Source organism: Malania oleifera, chromosome 4, assembly GCF_029873635.1.
Source record: "Malania oleifera isolate guangnan ecotype guangnan chromosome 4, ASM2987363v1, whole genome shotgun sequence".
Taxonomy (NCBI): domain Eukaryota; kingdom Viridiplantae; phylum Streptophyta; class Magnoliopsida; order Santalales; family Ximeniaceae; genus Malania; species Malania oleifera.
In genome coordinates, this window is record NC_080420.1 from 92655427 (window position 1) to 92675515 (window position 20089).

Below are 20089 nucleotides of genomic sequence, written 5' to 3' on the forward strand. Positions count from 1 at the left end.
GACATACTCTTCGCTTGAGGGCTTGCTGAGAAAGGCAAGTACCTTGGTTGTATTAGATGTAGTAGTAAGCTACATAACATACTGGGGCAGAGGGAACCTACTTGTATGGGCGGGTAAATTTTCCTATCCTTAGGACCTTTGCCGGTAAGCTATTGTTGAACAGTATGAGTACGAGATCAATTGAGGGTTTACTGAGTAAGGTGAGTATCCTGATATGTTTTATTAGTGACCTTAGGGTTGCCTAAATATCATAGCAGTGGGGTGCTACTTGTATGGACGGATAATCACCGCTATCTTTGAGTAATCTCATGGGTTAAATCTTTTGCATGTGTTTGGTTAAGATCAGAGAATGATTTTAGAAATTATGTTAACGATTTTCAAATGTTAAATATTATGTTGTTATATAAACTCATATTAGCCACACACTGTTTTAATATATTATTTCTTCCCTTACTGAGATGTGTCTCACCCGAATATGAATTTATCTTTTTCAGGATTTCCTTGAAATCAAGCTTAAAGAGCTCGATGATTTTTAGACTTTTTGAGAAGTATTAAAAGAAAGAGTATATATTGATAACACTTTGGGGAATGTAAATATTTATGTTTTATGTCTTAATGTTTTAAAGCTATTGAGTAAGGAATGATTGTAAAAATACTGAAATATTTTGGGAGTTATGTAGATTTATGGAAATGCAGGTGATGAGTGATTACTATGGATTATAGATAGAAATTAGTAAACTTTGGTATTATGGTATTATATGTATGGAGATTATATTTATGTTTTCTGCTGCGTATATGTTGATTATGGATTATCAGGGATTTTATTAGGTATAATGCGCCGGACCCGGGTTTAATGGTTCAGGGTGTTATATTCAAGTTTGCAAGAATCCAGCAGACATGTTGATGAAGGTGGTGATTATGAAGAAGCTAAAGTTATGCTCAACTTCAGTTGGTCTTCATGCTTGAAGACAGATATGAGCACATCATTTGCCTATACACTGGTTGAGATGCTGCCTCAATCTCCAAGTGAGAGATTGTTGAGATTGCAGCTGGTGGAGTCGTCGGCAGCCGCACCCACCAGCTGCTTATGCTGAATTTTTAGCTGCAATAGGTGGAAACTGGCAACTGCCTTCACCTACATTGCCCACCTTGGTTGACTTACACCCCCCATCTCAGGCTATATAAATGTGATGGGTACTGTATTGTATGTGTGTGTGGAAGTGTGTGAGTAGAGCTGTGTGTTGTGTGCGTTGTGTGAGAAAGAAAGAGATAGCTGAGTTAAAGGTCGTAGCATCCTCCTCCTTGTATTATTCTCTTAGTTATAGTGAATTGGTGTGTGCTCCGTTGACGTAGGTCAATTTGGCCGAACCACGTAAATCTGGTGTTTCATTTTTGTTATTTATTTTTACCCATATGTAATTGTTACTCCTAGATCCACCCCAACAAATTTTATCCTTAGAGAAGTCACATGATTGGTAATAAGAACTTATTGGTCAACAAATTAAATTACTAAAACACCTCCTATGTTAAATGTTCTTATAATGATTGAATAAATTTTTGGTAATTCATTTCAAAACATTCACCATTAAGAGAGTTTTCATTGAGTAGCATGTATAAATAAATTAAATTAAAAAATTATAAATATGTATATGATGATCACTATCCTAAATTGGATCCATAATTCATCCGAAGATTAACATTATTTTTTAAAATTCTCAAAATGTCCATATAAACTACCTAGATGTTTTAAAAATATCTTTATAATTACCTAAAATTATTCAAAAACTGCACATAACCATCATAACTACCTTGAAATAATTTTAAAAAAAATAATAATCTTCTATTAATTTCACATGTTGATACGTAAATATATTTATTTATTTATTTATTTTAAAAATTAATTAATTAATTACTTTTGTCCCATTGTATTTATGGCTAATAAATAGTTAATTAATTGTAAGTAGTATAAATTAAATAAAATTAATAAATTAAAATTAAAATATGATATTGAAAGTAAGAACAGCAATGATGAGCGTCTGAAAATGGATCCAACCCCCCCAGTTCCAATTCCCACCAGTGTATCCGGGACACTGTCTTAAACAAAGCATTTTCAATTTGAAGTTTGCGAGGAACCCGGCGGCTCCAATTTGAGAGCTTTGCTGGAAATAGACGGCGTTTCATTTCCCACAAGGACACGCGTTGAGTTCCTTTGCTGTCTGTTGTTTGCGGTTAAAAACAACGGCGTCCTGCTTTCCCGTGCAGTATTCACCGCTCATGGCGTCGACGCCGTGACATGACTACCCACGCCTCTCTCCCGATTCCCTTCCATTTTCAAATTTCTCATACCCAAAATCAAGGAACACCGGAATCAAATCAGAACAAGCAGCAAAGAATCAAAATCAGAGCCGCCGGCTGCGGGGTGGGATGGATCTGAGGGGGCTCTTCCTCTTGGGTCTCTGCGTGGTGCTTTCCGTATCCGCCGCCTCCGCCAACGTCGTTTTCAATGTGCGCCACAAATTCGCTGGCCGTCAACGCTCCCTAGTGGAGCTCAGGGCCCATGACCACCGCCGTCACGGCAGAAGTCTTTCCGCCGTCGATCTGTCCATAGGTGGCAATGGCCATCCCTCCGAAACTGGGTCAGTCTTATTTTTGAAAATGTTTGGTTTAGATGATGGATACTGGGAAACAAAGAAACGAATATCCTGTTCTTCCTTCCCCCGCCCCTCTCTTGTACTCTTTCTCTTTCTATAGTTGTTTGTTTCTGGTGATTGATTTTGGTGGACTTTGTTTAATGGAAGGGAGTATTTGATTGAGATTGATAACGGGTATTTTTGTTTGGTTGTATATTTTTTGTGCTTTTCATTTTCTTTTGTTCTTTCCTGCAACAATGATAATTGTTTCCATAACAAGAAGAATTTCTTCTTGCTACAAAGATTGGTTTGCGCGGGGTTTGTCTCACGGAGGGAAGTGTTTTTTTTTTTTTAAATATCCATTCATCTCCGGTACAGTTTCGCCTGTATGTATTTTTAGTTGAAAGAAAATGTTTTTCTGTCCTATCCTTGGCCATCAATATTCTAACAGCTCAAAAGAAGCATTTCATATTTTATTTGTATTATCATTGTTGTTGACATTCTCTTGTTTCTCTTATCCATAAATTTCTCTGTTTTGGTGTTTATGCTCTTTAATTATGGCGAGGCTTTTACCTCATCTGTTGGAATTGGTTCTCCTAATGGAACTCTAACACTATGTTTGGGAGTTTGAAGGTGAGGGAACGGAATGGGTTTTTGAGGAAGTGAGTGGAAGAGTACAGTGGTTACATTATGTTGTTTGAATGCTATATTAAAGTACAGAAGGTTGCAGAAAAATAATGATTCAATTTACTCGTGCATCCAGAACCCCTCAATTTTGGGATTTGTATTTTGGGGGTTATGGAGGGAAAGGCATGGAATGAGGAACAAAGAAAGAAAAATTAAGAAAAGTTACATTTGCACTGAAAAATGATTTACCTATTTTACTTTGTAGATATATATATATATATATATATATATGTATGTATGTATATTCCAACCAAAAATTGCCTTGAAGTTCTACTTTTGTTCTCATCTTTGATATCATCATGAGCAAACAAAGCATTTGATGATTCCTTGTATTTTATATTTGAATTAGGTTTTTTCCTACTTATTAAGGTTTTTGGCTGTTACTTTCATTTCTTCTATTTAGTAGCACTTTGAGCTTTTTTTCCCCCTATGTTGGGCAACTAATAAACAGCCTATCCAAAAAGAAAAAAGTTGCTAAAATGAGAATGCTAAGGCGCATGAGTGGTATAAAGTTTAAAGATAAATTAAGGAATGAATATATTTGCGATAAGTTATGCACAATATCCGTGGAAGATAAGAGGAGGGAGGGGTGATTTAGATGGTTTGAGCATTTGCAACATAGGCCAAATAGTGCACCACTAAGGAGTAAGATGGTAAACGAAAGTGGCAGTAAAAGGGGTACGGATAGACCTAAAATAACTTGGAATGATATATCAAGTAAGATTTAATAGCCCTTAAATTGTAGGAGGAATTTGCCCCAATTGTGTAAATTTATGGAAAGGATTCATGTATCAATCCCACCTAGTGGGACTTAAGACTTGGTTTGTAGTTGTTGAAAATTTTTCTTGTCGGTAGTTGTTGTAAGGGTTTTTTATTTTTTTTCCTAGAACCACGGTAAAATTAAAAGGTAAATAAAAATATACTCATGGGTACTTCTTTCATCCTTTCTTTCTTTCTTTTGTTCTTTCTTTCTTTCTTTTTCCTTTGTTCTTTTTTAAGAAAAAAATGATTAGCCAGTCATCAAGACATTCCATGGGTCAAGATTTATGAAATTATTTTTAAAGTGATTAACAAAAGTCGATTAATAAAGAGATTGGTGGATAAAGAAGATTGGAGCAAACAAATAAACAAAGAAAGGGAACGACTACTAGAAACAGGAACTAGCCTTTTCATAGTAAGAATGCAAGCAATTTCATAAATATGTAAAACCTTTTATTGTTGGCATTCTCAGAGGGATTAGCATTCTTAGAGGGAACGACTACTCGAAACAAGAACTAGCCTTTTCATAGTAAGAATGCAAGCAATTTTATGAATATGTAAAACCTTATATTGTTAGCATTCTTAGAGGGATTAGCACTTCACCTCATAATCATTTTTCCAGTTTGAAGGAGTGCCCCGAACCTATTTTATAAAGAATGATTTAAATTTCCAATTTTGAGGATAGGAACAACCAATTGGAAGCTGTCAGGTGGCATTACTTAATTGATCTGGCAATAAGCTTGCCAGAGGATTGTGGATGTCTACGTATACCTCGCTGTAGGAATAGGACACTCGATTTCAAAATGAACGATAGGGAGAGTATGGGTTATCTTTACATCACTATCATTTTGGTTGTCATCATTGTTTGCCACTATTTTATCATCATTCTTATTCTTATTCTTATATTATATCAAGATGTTGATGTCTTTTGATTGCTGATTCATTTAGGCTCTACTTTGCCAAAATCGGAATTGGAACACCTTCTAAGGACTATTATGTGCAAGTTGATACGGGAAGTGACATCCTATGGGTGAATTGCGTTGGCTGCACCAAGTGTCCCAAGAAAAGTGACCTCGGAGTATGAATCTTCCTTACTTCATCACCTTAATATAACTAAGCTTGGTCCTGCGCGTGGCATTCACATATATTATCTCAAAATGTCCAACTAAGACCATTTTCATGTTTTAAAATGAATTTATACCCATTATTGAACTACAGATAGGATTGACACTATACAATCCAAAAAGCTCCACCACCGGAAACCTGGTTACTTGTGATCAAGATTTTTGCACTAGCACATATGCCGGTCCACTTCTTGGTTGCAAGCCTGAAACACTTTGTGAATATAGTGTTGTCTATGGAGATGGAAGCTCAACTTCTGGATACTTTGTCAAAGATTTTGTACAAATTGATCAAGCATCTGGGAATTTCCAGACGAAACCAACGAATGGGACTGTAATATTTGGGTGAGTTGCAATTCTAAGATATTACTCACTTTCGATTATTTTATTTTATTTTATTTTCTTAATTAATTAATTTTTTTTTTATTCTTGTGTATATGTGGATGCATGTGGTTTGATCGTTGCTAACACAATATAAGGTGGGGTTGAAGCAGTGATTTTATGGTTAATTTTAGAAAATAAAGGAGAATCATGTAAATATGTTGAGATGTTAATGAACATGTAGATGAAGTTAAAGTAGCCTCTTTACAATTACTTTAGGCTCATGGTAATGCTTATATGTGTGTGATGTATATGCTGCATGTATGCTTCTGATGCTGCAACTGCTTTTGTGATTTTATTCAAATTGGGTGAGTGCATAAATTCGTTAGATGCAACTCATGAACTGTCAAAAGTTCACTTGGTCTGCTTCTTGTTTCACTTTGAGTGAAAGGCAATGTATATTTAACTATTTACTTGGATAAACATTACTCTGTTATTTTGTTATTTGAACAAGAAAGTTCACTTGGTCTCATTTCTAGATAGATAACTTCTTTGAGTTGACTTGTACTTCTATGCTAACTTTTGTCGAATCTTGCATCAGAAGGTTTTGCGTGGAATTATTATTATTATTATTATTATTTTGGATCCTTTAGATGTTGTTATGTATGGTTAGTTACAAGCTTTTTGCTCAAACCTTATCTTCATTTCCGCTGTTAGCATGGTTTATTTATCAATGATGCTTCTATAGGATTAACTCTCCTTTGATAGGTGTGGGGATAAACAATCTGGGGAGTTAGGTACATCCTCTGAAGCGCTTGATGGGATACTTGGTTTTGGCCAAGCAAATTCATCCCTGATTTCACAGTTATCTTCATCTGGTAAGGTGAAAAAAAAGTTTGCACATTGCTTGGACAATGTAAATGGAGGTGGAATCTTCGCTATTGGAGAAGTGGTGCAGCCAAAACTTAACACAACTCCATTGGTACCTAATCAGTAAGTGATGCTGCCTAGATGTTTCTTTTCTGTTGCGGTACCTTAAATTTTTTATTTTTCATCATGATTATTACATCTTTGGTGAGTATCATCATGATTCAAGTGGTTATAATTTTTTTGTGTGCACAGTTCCCTGGTATTCATTTTCTGTTGTTCTTATATTTTGATTCTGCTTTTTAACATAGTTCCTTTTTATTTATTTATTTATTATTACACGATTCCAGCCTTCTAACATAATTCTAAGTTTTTTATTTTTTATTTTTTTGATAGCAAAAGAAATGCATTAGATAGAATAAGAATGTACAATCTCCTGGACATCTCTTTAACAAAGTCTGAGAAACGCCAGGAAAAACAAAAGAAGAAAACCAAAAAATGTCAAAAACATCCCAAGGAAACCAGCGCAGCCTAAGAAGTCAACAGAGAAATCCAATCCCACTGAATTTCTGAGAAGCAAATCCCCTTGAACAGAGAAGCTAGAAAATGAATCTTCTCCCTCATCAACAAAGATGCTACTTTCTTTCCTGAAATTATATGCTAGTTTTGTTGCTTCCACAAACCCCAAAATACTGCGAATAAAGCACTAATCTGTAGTGCTCTTCCTTTTTCCTACCAAACCCAACAAAAGATATTGCCAAAAACAACTCCACTGTCCCTGGACAAACCCAACTTTTTCCAAAATAACTGAATAACTTTTTCCAAACCTTCCATGCAAAATTACAATGCTAGAAAAGTCGCAGAGCATATCCTGAGCAGCTAAAACAAAGCACACATATATCTGGAGAGAGAGCCTTTAAAGGCCTCCTCTTCTGCAGCAAGTTATTTGTATTTATCCTATTAAGCACAACCAACCAAATAAAAAGCTTTGATTTTAGGGGGGATTTTGGCCTTCAAATAGTTTTGTGAAGTGGAAAGGGAAAGTCATTGCTGACCAAGAATTGACAAAAATATTTGCAAGAATAGACTCTGGAGGGATCCAAGTTATCAAAACACAAGAAACAAACATTCAGAGATATAGTCTTCAAAGGCCTCCTACTCTGCAGCAGATTGTTGGTGTTAACTCTATTAAGAACAGCCAACCAAGTAAATCCCTTGTTCTTAGAAGGGATTTTAGCTTTCCATATGAAACTATGAAGGGGAAAGGATTTAAAACATTTTGTCAAATGCTCAAAGAATTTGAAGAATGGAAACCTGAGGAATCCAGACTTCAACTTTACTATCCTTCTCACATGAGGAACAATTGCTCTCCAACAGGGAAGCAATAAAGAAGATATATCTCCAACTCCCAATCATTTAGAGGCGTATGAAAATGTAAATCTCAAGAAGTAGGCCCATTTGAATTAAGGACATAAATGACTTTATTATGTGCTAAAGAAAGATGATATAAATGAGTGACTGAAATGGAAAGCACTTTTCCAAGTGCAATCCATAGAACATCTTAAACCCCAATTGATATCCCACCCATTAGAATGTAAGCCAAATTTACTTTTTGTAACTTTATGCCAAAAATAATTTCCTCTAAAGGAAAATGCAGTACATGTATTTAGACACCAAATTTCCAAGACCCATGCCACTCTCCACCTTAAATCTACACATATCCTCCCAAGTAACCAAATGATCTCTCTTCTACCTTACACTTGACCATAGGAAATCTCTCATCACTTTCTCAATTTTCCTAGCCATGGACAAAAAATAAAGAGGGACGAGTGGTATGACCACCTAGAGAAAATAAAGCACCTTTCCACCCATCCAAACACTTAGACACCCTCTCCACTATCGAGTCTCAAAACGCAATAGACCCTCAAAGGAACTCCAAATAAGACAAGGGCCACTCAAGAATGCCACATCTAGCTAAGGAAGCTAACTCCAAAGACATGATAGTACTATGATTATTGGTAGCAATCTGCAATCCACTCTTACACAAATTTATTTTAAACACGAAACCTTCTGAAAAATTTGTAGAATTTTGATAATATCCAAAAACAAATCATTTTGATCATCTAAAAAAAATAGTATCATTTGCAAACTGAAGATGAGACACAATCACCCCCTCACTACCTCCCCCAATCCCCTTTACATAATCTCTAACTACAGTCACATAAATCAACCGACTCAAAGTATCAACAGCTAGAATAAAAAAAAAGAAAAAAAGCGAAAAAAGGTGATAAAGGACCCCCTTGCCTAACCCCTCTTGAAGCCCTGAACCACTCCTTAGGCTCCCGATTGATAATGATTGAGTGGAAAAACATTGACAAACACCCCCTCATCCAATCACCTCTCATAAACCCTTTTCTAACGAAAAATTTTATGTTAGAAATTCCAGTTAACCCTATCATAAGCCTTTTCAAATCCAACTTAAACATATCTCTCATTCTTATTCCACCTATGAATATCCACCGCTACTTCATTGGACACCAAAATAGCATCCACATTCTGCCCCCCCCCCCCCCCCCCCCCCCGGGGACAAAAGCACTTTGGGCCTTAGTCAACCTATCTGCAAGCACTCCTGTAACAATTTTGTAAACACTTATGACTAGACTGCAACTTTTGAAGCCCAATCCTTTTTTAGGCACTAAGGGTGGAAGTACAATTAATGCTTTTGCCTAAGACTCCATTAAAATAGATTTCATTAAAGACCTCCAACAGGTCAGCCGTAAGTTCTTAACCAACAATCTTGAAAGAAGGCCATAGTAAAACCAGGTGGACCTGAAGGCTTATCCCTATCCATCCCAAACAGTACATTCCTAACTTCCATCTCCTCAAAAGGCCTTTCCAATAATCTCATTTGATCACTTGAAATAGGGCTCCACTCTAACCCCTCAATCATTGGTCTACTTGGAAAGAAATTTAGATCTCACTTGCAATCAATCGAGGATTAGAAGACTCCAGTCCTTCTCTCAACTTCAATCCCTCACTACTTTTTCTTCATCTATGGAAAAACTTAGTATTACAGTCACCCTCTCTACCCATTTAAATTTAGTCTTTTGCCTCCAAGTCCCCATCTTCCTAAAAGTCACCCCCTTTAGCTCATTTTTCAATGTAACATAGGGCTACAAACAAACTGAGCTGCTCATGAGTGGCTTGGCTTGGTAAGAGCTTGTTCAAACTCATTTATTATATGAGTGGTTCTCAAGCCCAATTTTGCGGCTTGTTTAATAAGCTTTTGAGCATGAAGAGGCTAGGCTTGTTTTGGCTGATGTGTGGCTTACTTATACGCTTGGTTAGGCTTGTTCAATAGTCTTGCATTGTATGGGCTCATTAAATACGGACAAATTAGGTTCAATAGACTGAAGTGGGCTTAAAAGTAGGAATTATTTGGGTGTGAGCTTGTTTATTTTCACCTTTTGCCTGATAAAACCTTAAGAGCCTCTTGCCTCTCAAAGTAATAGGTTCCTAAACCAAATCATCTGTGAGCATCTTGGTACCTCGGCTCAGTAAGAGCTCGTCAGCTTGTTCATTTGCTTAATGAACATGCTTGAGCAAGTATTTTCAAGTTAGGTCTGAGCTTTGGCTTGGTTAAAAATTTAATAAACGAGCTTGATCATGGTAAAGCTCAGCTGGGCTTGGCTGCAGCCCTAAAATGAAACTTGCTTTGCCTACTCCATCTCTGTTAAAATTCCATCATCCTCTTTTCTATCCAGAAAATCAGTTTCAGCTATGATGTTAGATTTCCTAAGCCTATTGTCTCCAAAAACTTCCACATTCCATTTTTTCAAAAATGAGTTTTTTCATAATCTTAAAACCTTCCCAACCTGTACACCATCCCAATAGTTCTTAATCAAAGAATTTGACTTAGGTGGTTATATTATAAGTCTTTTCATTTTTTTTTTCTCGTTTGGATTCTTAATCAAAGAATGAGAAGGCTTATGATCTAACCGCTTATTCTCAAACCTGAAGAGGGTAGGACCCCACTTTGCCTTTCTTGATTCTAGCAAAATCAGGAAGTGATCTGGCACCAGCGATTGAGTTGTATCACTGTTAAACCTTTACAAAATCTGCATTTAGAATTATATTTAAAGTCATACTTGAAACTCTGATTATAAGAATGAAAAATGCAAGAGTACATATTAAATGAGATTATAGTCAAAAACAAAATTACCTAATTGTCCCTTAAATGCACACTCTAGTACTCAATGAATAATCCTATTCTAAGTGAAAGTTTGAAAATGACAAAAAATAAAAAATAATTTTTCAAATTTTATTTATTATTATTTTTCATTTAAATTCATTGTTCCATGAATAATTCTATTGTAGTTAAAGGTTTGAAAATGACGGAGTCTTTTTAAAGATTCTGGAGTTATTTATTTATTTATTTTTGAATTTCTTCAAAATTTATGAATATTTGTTGACTTTTGTTTTTGATAGAAATGTACAAAGAGGACAAGGAATCCTCTAAAAATGAATTGCTGCTTTTTTGTTTTTATTATTTTTCAAAGATTTTCTGGAGATATTTTAGATGGGGGCACCATTGATTAAAGCTTTATTCCTCCATGAGTGCCCATGTGGCATGGCTAAATATATATGCGGGTCCCATTGGACAGCATTTTGCTGTGTGGCAGATTAATGACACTGCTGAATGTCTCATGGGGCTCACAAGCATCCGACTTCAACATGATATATCATTGTACATTAGATAAAAATTTTAGTTGGTTTTTTCCAAATAAATTTTTTGCATATACAATATTTATTCCATGAGGGGGTTTGGGCTATTAAATTCACTTTGTTACAATGACTGAAAACAACTAACTAGTTTTTCCAGTTATTAGTGCCACAAAAGTTGGAAATATACAACAAAAGTCAAAAGCTACAATGCAAACAAACGTTTTGTGGCCACAAAGTTTCTTGCTATAGTGCAATGAAAACTGAAGATTGGAAATAGGAACAATACAAATCTTTCTGTGTCCTTGATTTGGGGTTTGAGATGGCCTTATTGGGACCACATTTTAGATATTGGAGCCTGGAAAGAGATGTCTAGACATCTTTGACTCTTGTTTGGTATCAGCATACAAAATTTTTTAGTTGATAGGGAAATTTTATCTCAAATATCAATTAACCCTGTCTCTACCAATTGGGAACTTGGATAAATCCCTTCTCAAGAGAAAATGGATTCCTAAGTGAAGAGGGTGTGTAGGGATACTAATCATATTCTACTATTGAACATGTGAGCTTCCTAATCAAACCAAACTATGGTATAGAAGATGACCTCTCCAGTATTGTAACCTCCAATCCAGAATGACGCTTTAAAATTGATTATGGCATCACAGGCCATCACCTTCTTTCCTATACTCTTGAAATATGTTTATCTGATGTTTTCTCCTTAGCCTACCCCACAGTGGGTCTTAAAGGTAGTTGTTGTTGTTGATGTTTTCCCTATTACTAGCTTGATCATTTCAATCAAATGGTTTGTTATCCCTCTTTCTCTCTCTCTCTCTCTCTCTCTCGCTCTTTCTTTCTTTGGTTTTATTGTTTGAATTATTTGTTTTTTTTTTTTTTCCCCTTTTATGCTCCTTTTTGGGTCTTAAAAGGCATCTGTTTCTGACAAAAAATTTAATGCATGTTTTTGTAAGGTTATTTGTCAATTGAATATGCCTCAAAATGTGAAATTCCTTGTTTGAAACTGTTGCTTTAGAATGATGGACGTATCTTTAGCAAGGTTGTTAGAATCGAGATTCTAAGTGAGATCGTTGGAGGGATCTGCAGGATCAAATCATAGAATCGGATGAAAAATTGAAAGATTCTACTTTCAATGTAAAATAAATATTAAAAAATTATATATGTGGAACTTTATGACAAGCCTTAAGACTAAAAACTTGGTTAGTAACTTAGTAAGTATAAGAAGTTAAAAGTACAATAAAAAGTTCAGACAATAAAATGAAAAAAAAGAAGAGCAAGAAAAGGAGAAGAAGGAGAAAAACAGTGCTCACTATTGAGTCTTTTCAAGAAGCAAAAAATCTGTTTCAAAGCATACCTCTGCGGCTCTGTTGTGCCTGCTCGCTTGGGTCCTTTCTTGGTTGCTGCTGATCAAACAAGAACTCTGTGTTGAAGAGGACTGATGTGTTCTTGTTGAACACCAAAGAAGGATGAGGACTGAGGACTGAGTTTTTGTCAAACCCCCGGAACTCTTGCTGTTGAACACCAAAGAAATGTTGATCAAACAGCAAGGCTGCTAGCTATTGCTGATCAAACACCAGTCACCAGATGGAGGGCTCTCTGGTTGTTGAACAGGAGAGAAATTCAGGTGCTTGGTTGCTGAGTTTCAATGAGTAGAGGACTGATGTGCTGAACTCCAAGGAAGTCAGGTGCAGATTCTGCTGAATCTGTTCATTGATGGGAGGCTGGGAGCCATTCTGCCCCAGTTTTAGAAGACTTTGGACCAAACATATACCTTTTGGGGCCTTTGGGCAAATAAAAACATGTATTGGGCCACATTATTGAAGCCCAAAAAGGAAAAAAAAAAAAAAAATTCAATCCAGGTAACAGGGTAGGATCTGTACGATTCTACTTAAAATTCTAAGATTCCGATTCTATGTTTCTACTGATTCTTTTATGATTCTACCGCGATTCTACTTGATTCTGATTTCTTTTTGCGACTTGGATCGTAGAATCGTATGATCCTACGATCCGGATCGCAATTTTAATAAACTTGACCTTTAGTATTATGCTATGCATGCGTAGAAATATAAATTATATTATCTATTTATTGATGTTAGAATAAATACAACATTTGTTTCCGAAAATAAAAGATTGACAAGAATGAAAATGAATAAGTGGTGAAAATTTCTGAAATTTTTTCAAAATTATGATAAATGTATGTTTATAATTATTCTTTACAAAATCTTACAACAAAAAACAAGAAGACATTAAAAAACTTACGAATAAAATAAAAATGAGTGGTTGGCGGAAATATGTGGACCCCATCTTATAAAAAAATCCGTTTTAAAAGAAAATGTGATATTTGATTGGTTCATGTTAATTTCTTTAATTTAATTTTCAAAATTATTAGAAATTAGGATTGAGGTTTTGGAGGCCTGAAACGGCCTATTGTTCTAATTTTATAAATATAACTATTTTTGATAAAAGGTGGACATACCTTTGTATTGCCTCTATTTTGTAGTCTAGTATAGTTTTTATTGTTGGGTGGCTTTTGACTTTCTCACTGTGGCAGTTCCTCTTTGTGGAGGAAGGGCCCAGCTGGGATAACCTATGCTTTTTCAAGAAATTTAGGAAAGTTAGATTTTAGTTTTAGTTTTTGATAGTTTATTTTTGGAAAGAACAGTATGGGAAGTAGGTTCAGGGTTTTGGTTTTATTTGGCATGGTAGCCAACTGGGAATCCATTTTGAAAATTTGAGAGATTGAGAATTGAGGATTTTCTTACTATTTTCTGCTTGGATGTGTGTCCTGCATCACTATCTTTTTTTGTTTGTCTAGTAGTTATTTAGCTGGCTTAGTCATGTACTAATATGTGTAATCTTTTCTAGCCTTAATAAAAAAATTTTAGGTTATGTTGGGGAGCATGAATTTTGGTCCTTAGATTTGGATTTATGTGTAAAACTCAACATAATTTTATATTGAATTTTTCCAAATCCAAAAATCCAAATACAGAGCCTGAATTCCAGACTCCCAAAGCCAGGGTTATAATATTTTTAAGAGTGAATCCATGAGGACAAAATTCATGACAGTTAGATGCTAAACAACTTAAGCCTGTTTTTCCCGTAATGCTGTAGAATCAGATGAAATACGATTTTTCAGATCCCAGATGAAATCCATTAAGGGCCAGTGAATCATCCCATAAAAATATGGTTTACCTCAGTTTTAACGGCTGTTCTTGGATGTTTCAGGCCAGCATGGTGAAACTTGTATTAAACAAGATTATGAAGGTAACCTTTTTGGACCTTCTGTAACCACTGTTGTTAATTTTGAGAAATAGGCGTAGTGATTGAAGTAGGCAATAAGTCAATATTTACGTGGACCGTTAGCAATCACTTTACCTAAAAGCTTAACCTATTAGGTTGTGGGCCAACAATATATATCAAATTTTAACACTTTGCATGTTCATACTAATTGCATGTGGAGGGATAAAGAAATGATAATTATCACCTATTACTAGAAATTAGATAATTTCTAACGACCACACAAATATCGTTGGTGATGAGACTGAAACCCAGGACCTCTTGGCAACCATAGCCCTGACACCATGTTAGATTACCACTTTACCTAATAAAGTAAGTTGTTAGGTTGTTGGCCAACAATACATATCAAGCTTTAACATTTACTAACAAAGGATTTCTGGAATATTTCCATGTTTTTAGTGCTGTAAATCTGAAATAAAGTGAAGAATGAAAGAAGAAAATACAGAACTTAAGGTTAGAGATGAAGACAAGAAGAAAGAACCAGTCAGCAGTTCTATTGGAGCCTTATGAACAGCTCCAGGTCTGCCTTCTTGTGTATTAATAAGAATAAAAAATATTTAAGGATGAAAGATCCCCCCCTCCCCCCCTCACAACCTAATTACTAAACTGACATATTTTCTTCTAACACTCCCCCTCAAGCAGGAGGAGTATAAATATCACCTAACCCTAGCTTGTTATGAGACAAAGCGGGCTTAAATAAAGTTTTTGTGAAAATATCACCTAAGTGATCCTTAGATTTCTTAAACTGAGCCCTCATTTCCTTCTTCAACATACCATCCCTCACAAAATGATGACATTCAACTTCAATGCCCTTTGTCCTCGTGAAATAGTGGGTTGCTACTGTTATAAATGGCAACTTGACTATCAAAAAAACATATCTGTTGGCTTCATTACCAAGAAAATTCCATCTCTGATGTGAGAGACTTTAGCCACATTAGCTGACTCAAAGTATGAGCCATGGCTTGGTATTCTGTTTTAGCACTAGATCTTGCTAGACCAGGTTACAAGATTACTTCCCATAAATGTACAGTGTCTAGTAACAGACCTTCGATCATCAAAAGAGCAGCTCAATTTGCATCAAAGTATCCCATTGTCTCACAGTTTTTGTTACATTTATATGTCAAACTTTTTCTAGGAGAGCAAAATTCTACAAATAGCATCCCACTAAGGTTGTTTGGGATTTTCTATACTTACTCACTGCCACCACTGCAAAAGGCATGTCAGGTCTAGTGACAATTAAGTAGATCAACTTGCCAAGCTAGTATTGATATTTGTCTTCAAAGTCTGGTTTGGCATCCCCAGACAACTATATGTTGGGTTCTATAGGAATATTAATTAACTTAGCTCCCAACAAACCAATCTTATATAGCAACTCTAAGAAATTTTTTTGCTGAGATAGACTCAAAGCTTTCCTACACGTTACATTCTCAATGCCAATAAAGTAACGCAGACTACTGTAGTCCTTGATTTGAAATTTAGAATGAAGCCACTGTTAATACCTGCAATCCCCTCAGGTCAGTGCTAGCAATGATGATATCATCAACATAAACTACTAGAAGTACCACACCTATCTCCTTTTTTGCTGACAAAGACCAAATGATGGGAAAATAGCACTGGATAAAGCCTAATGTAGAGACCACTACACTAAACTTGCAAATCGAGGCTCGAGGAGATTGCTTAGGACCGTGAATGGGCTTATGATACCTGCGTACTTTATCATCCTCCCCTGACCTAGGAGGTTGCTCCATATCAATTAGCAGTTGGAATGACATATCACCCGAGTCATGTGGCAACCTCCTCAGAGGATCTCTCTCTCTCTCTCTCTCCCCCCCCCCCCCCTCCCTCAGTTCTTGAAGGGTTGGTCTCAAGTGGGCTTGAGAGATGGTGCAGCAAAAATCCTAATACGTAGTCTTCACCTACGAAATTCTAAATGTAGGCCTTGCTTCTCAAACCACATACTAACATAATGATTACAAAACTGAACTAAACCCCATCACTTGTTCAGAGAAACAGTAATGCAAATTTGTGCATGAATGTTCAATACCTCCTTTTGCAAATCTCCATACAAAAAGGCATTCTTCAAATCCAACTTATAAGGGCCAACCAAAATAACTGCTAAAAAGATCATTACACAGAGAATTTAGTCTAGCAACAATAGAGGTTGTCTTAAAATAATCAATACGATATGTTTGGGTCTTCTCCTTGGCAACTAATTGAGCCTTAAGCCATTCAATAGGGTCGTCAGGAAGATATTTGATCGTGTATATACTGTACACCCAATGACACCTAACCAACTCCTTACAAGGAGGAAGATCCACTAAGTACCATGCCCCATGAATCGTCTAGGCATCCATTTCTACAGCCATTGCATTCTTCCACTAAGGTTAATAAGGGCTTTAACATGTGATGACGGGTTAGAGATAGAGGAAATAGACGAGGCAAAAGAGTGCATAGGTCTAGGAAGGTGAAGAACTGAAACATAATGAGCAATAGGATAAGCAACTAAGGACTGCTGAGTTCATGTTCGAGTACCTTTCTAGTGAGCAATGGGAAAATCCAAGTCACAATAGGATGGATCTCCAGAATTAGAAGTTGAAACAGTGATGGAAAAAAGTTGTTGCATGGTGGTTGTGATGTATGTGCTTACTTTCTGTTGTTCATCGACCCATAATTTTTTTCCTAGGTCAATAACTGCGGGGGTTTGGAAGAGGAGAAGACTTCTGAGAGGGTTAACAATGGGATCATAAGTTATTGATGAACTCAAAATAGATTTATCCAAGGAGGACATTGCACTAGTGAAATAAGGTGTTTTCTAAAAAATTGTAACATTTGTGCTAACATATTTCCTACAACTGTGAGTGTGGGGATCATAACATTTATAACCTTTTTAGGTTTTCAGGTACCCGAGAAAGACACATTTAAAGGAGAGAACTTGTCCTAACTAGCATAGGTCATACAAGAAAGGTCATCCACAAGGGATACAAAATTGACGACTAGTCAAATTCTTGACTCTTCATGGACCCCAAATATCTAAAAGAATAAGAGAAGATAATTATTTTACTACTATAGTTAATAGATGGAAAATATGCCCTCACATGCTCCCCAACTGACAAGTAGAATACTTAAAACGAGAAATGGACTTGAGCATGGGAAAAACTGGTTTTAGTTTTTGAAGAGATGGATGACCCAAATGAGTGTGCCACTGATCAAGAGAAACACCGCAAATAGAAATTGAGGAAGCATTATGACAAGAGTTGGATCTACCACCACCACCATCAAAATCGTATAAGCTGCCCTTCTCAAGTGCGCCCCCCCCCCCCCCTCAACCCTCCAATCCTCTTCTTCATTTGATCTTGAATAAATAAGAGGAAAAAGGTCACTGAACAGTTATCAGATTTAGTTAATTGACTAGCTGATAGTAGGTTGATTTAACTTAGAGAGAGAGAGAGAGGCATAAAAGGAAGCGAAAGAATATTGCCACAACCATAAACTGATGTAACTGAACTAAAAAACCTTAGAGTCTAAAGTAGTGGGTTTCAAGATTGAAATAAATTAGGGATACCTGTCCAAAGGGAGGTGGTACCTGAATAAATAGCCTAGGGTGAAAAGGATGAAGAGGCAAGAAGCCCAGTTCTTCCTGAATGGGTCATAGTAGCGTTAGATATAGAAGATTGAGTTTGGAACTGTTGAACCATGTGGACAAGATTGTTATACTCTTGATGGGACACGGTAGATGATGTACTTAACTCTCATGTGGAGTGGTCATGTGCACTTGAAGTTTTATAGTGGAATCACCCTTGGCATGAGATTTATTGGCCCAAGTCGGTTTTTGATGGTGTTCCCAACTATGATAAAAATTTTCCTTACCACAATGTGTGCAAATGTGGGAATCTCCACGAGAATTTCTTGTCTTGGAAGAATACCTCCACTGCAACCACTTTCTGAACTCTCTTCTCGTCCTCCAACACTTTCCCTACCATGGTTGGAAGCAGTGCTAACCACGGCTGAACTATCACGGAATAAGTTTGAGAAGAAGGCTAAGAGCCATCTTTGATGATACATGGGATTCTAGTATATGCTTCATTGATGGATGGTATGGATTCACTGGCAAGAATTTGATCATGGATGGGTTGAAGCTCTAGAGTTAATCTAGACAAAAACTTGGCAGCCAAAAATGCTGCTCTTTGCCTCTTAGTCGTCTCAAGGTTGGAACTAACTAGTTTATAAACACTAGTGAACCTACCTTCTTGGTCATATTTGAAAAACTTCTCATATTGGTAAAAAACACGAGTTCAATTTTATCTTTTGTGAAGCTTTCATGAAGCTCATCCCATACAGTCACCGCTGTTGTATGAAACATCAAGTTTGCTGCAATCCTTGGTTCCATGCTATTCCACAACCGCACAAGCAATCGGTCATTTTCTTTCAGCCTATCTTCATTATCCTTGGATTCCAGAGATGGAGGAGAATGCAATAACTACTTGGACTTCTCTTTTGCATTAATATACATATGCACTGTCTGAAAATACAATAGGTAGTTGGATGATCGAACCAATTGATGGCTGTGATCTGTTTTTTAACAGTATCAGCTGAAGCTCTTTTTGAAGAGGCCATCAAAACCACCCCCTATACACCTACAATCAGCACACACCAGTATCGAGAATGAATAGCACAGTAACTCTGCAAAATCAAGCAGCACACAGGCACAGAACAGCACTCCAGATCTTAAAAGTTCCATTACTTCAACAGGAAGCTACAACCACAGAACTGAAGCTTCAACAGACATAAATAGTCACTCACTCATCCTATCAAAGTTGGCTTTGAGCACACAACGCACTTTGCCGACACAGAACAGTGTAGACCACAACAGAGCACCGCAGACACTTAAACAGTAGTTCAGATGCTCCAACCAACCTGCCAGCAGCTAGAAGCAAAGGAAGATATGACAACAGAAATTACAGCATCAGAATAGTATCATCACTGGACCAGCAGTCGGAGGAAACATCAGAACAACAACAGAAATCTGCAAGAAGCATTAGGGTGCTGTCTTTACTTGAGCGAATTACTGCAAGCCACACAATACCCACAAGTATGGCTTACAGCTGAGAGGAGAAGGATAAGAAATCCTATACGGCTTTCAAACCAGAAAAAGAATCTCTACTTTAAGGGTCTACAAAGGGAGAGGAGGGGAAAAGAAGGGCTCTAACTATGTCAGATTAATCAGGCTCATAGAAACTGCTCTGATACGGTGATACCATGTTGTAAATCTGAAATAAATTGAAGAATCAAAGAAGAAAATGCAGCACTTAGTGTTGGAGATGAAAAATGAAGAGAAGAATAAGAAAAACCAGTTGGCAGTTTTCCTGGGGCCTTACACACATCTCTAGGTCTGCCCTCTTATATATTAATAAGAAATGAAAAAAGATTTAAGGACGAAAAGTACTTGAACTCACAACCTATTTACTAAAATAATATATTTTCTTCTAACAGTTAGGAATCTAGTTGTTGGATTTTTTGGTTGTCTAATTCATAAGCATATTTATTTGCTGAGGGTGCTTGTATTTTACTTGGCATTATAACATATCCATCTCCATTTATTCTTCTGTGCCCAGAGTTGAGTTTTGGCATTTTGTTCTTCTCTTTCACTTTACACAATTGCATGAATGCATG

At 36.4% G+C, this 20089-nt stretch overlaps 1 protein-coding gene across 1 annotated transcript in view; it reads left to right on the plus strand.

Annotated features, from left to right (window-relative positions):
* The first annotated feature begins 1996 nt into the window (after positions 1-1996).
* The window catches only part of LOC131152970 (aspartic proteinase 36), a 48306-nt gene continuing 30213 nt past the window's right edge, over positions 1997-20089 (plus strand). The window contains exons 1-4 of the mRNA XM_058104958.1: positions 1997-2636; positions 5025-5154; positions 5295-5542; positions 6287-6511. Of these exons, the coding sequence (XP_057960941.1) occupies positions 2425-2636; positions 5025-5154; positions 5295-5542; positions 6287-6511 (815 nt within the window). The 5' untranslated portion in view covers positions 1997-2424. The remainder of the gene's footprint in view (positions 2637-5024; positions 5155-5294; positions 5543-6286; positions 6512-20089) is intronic.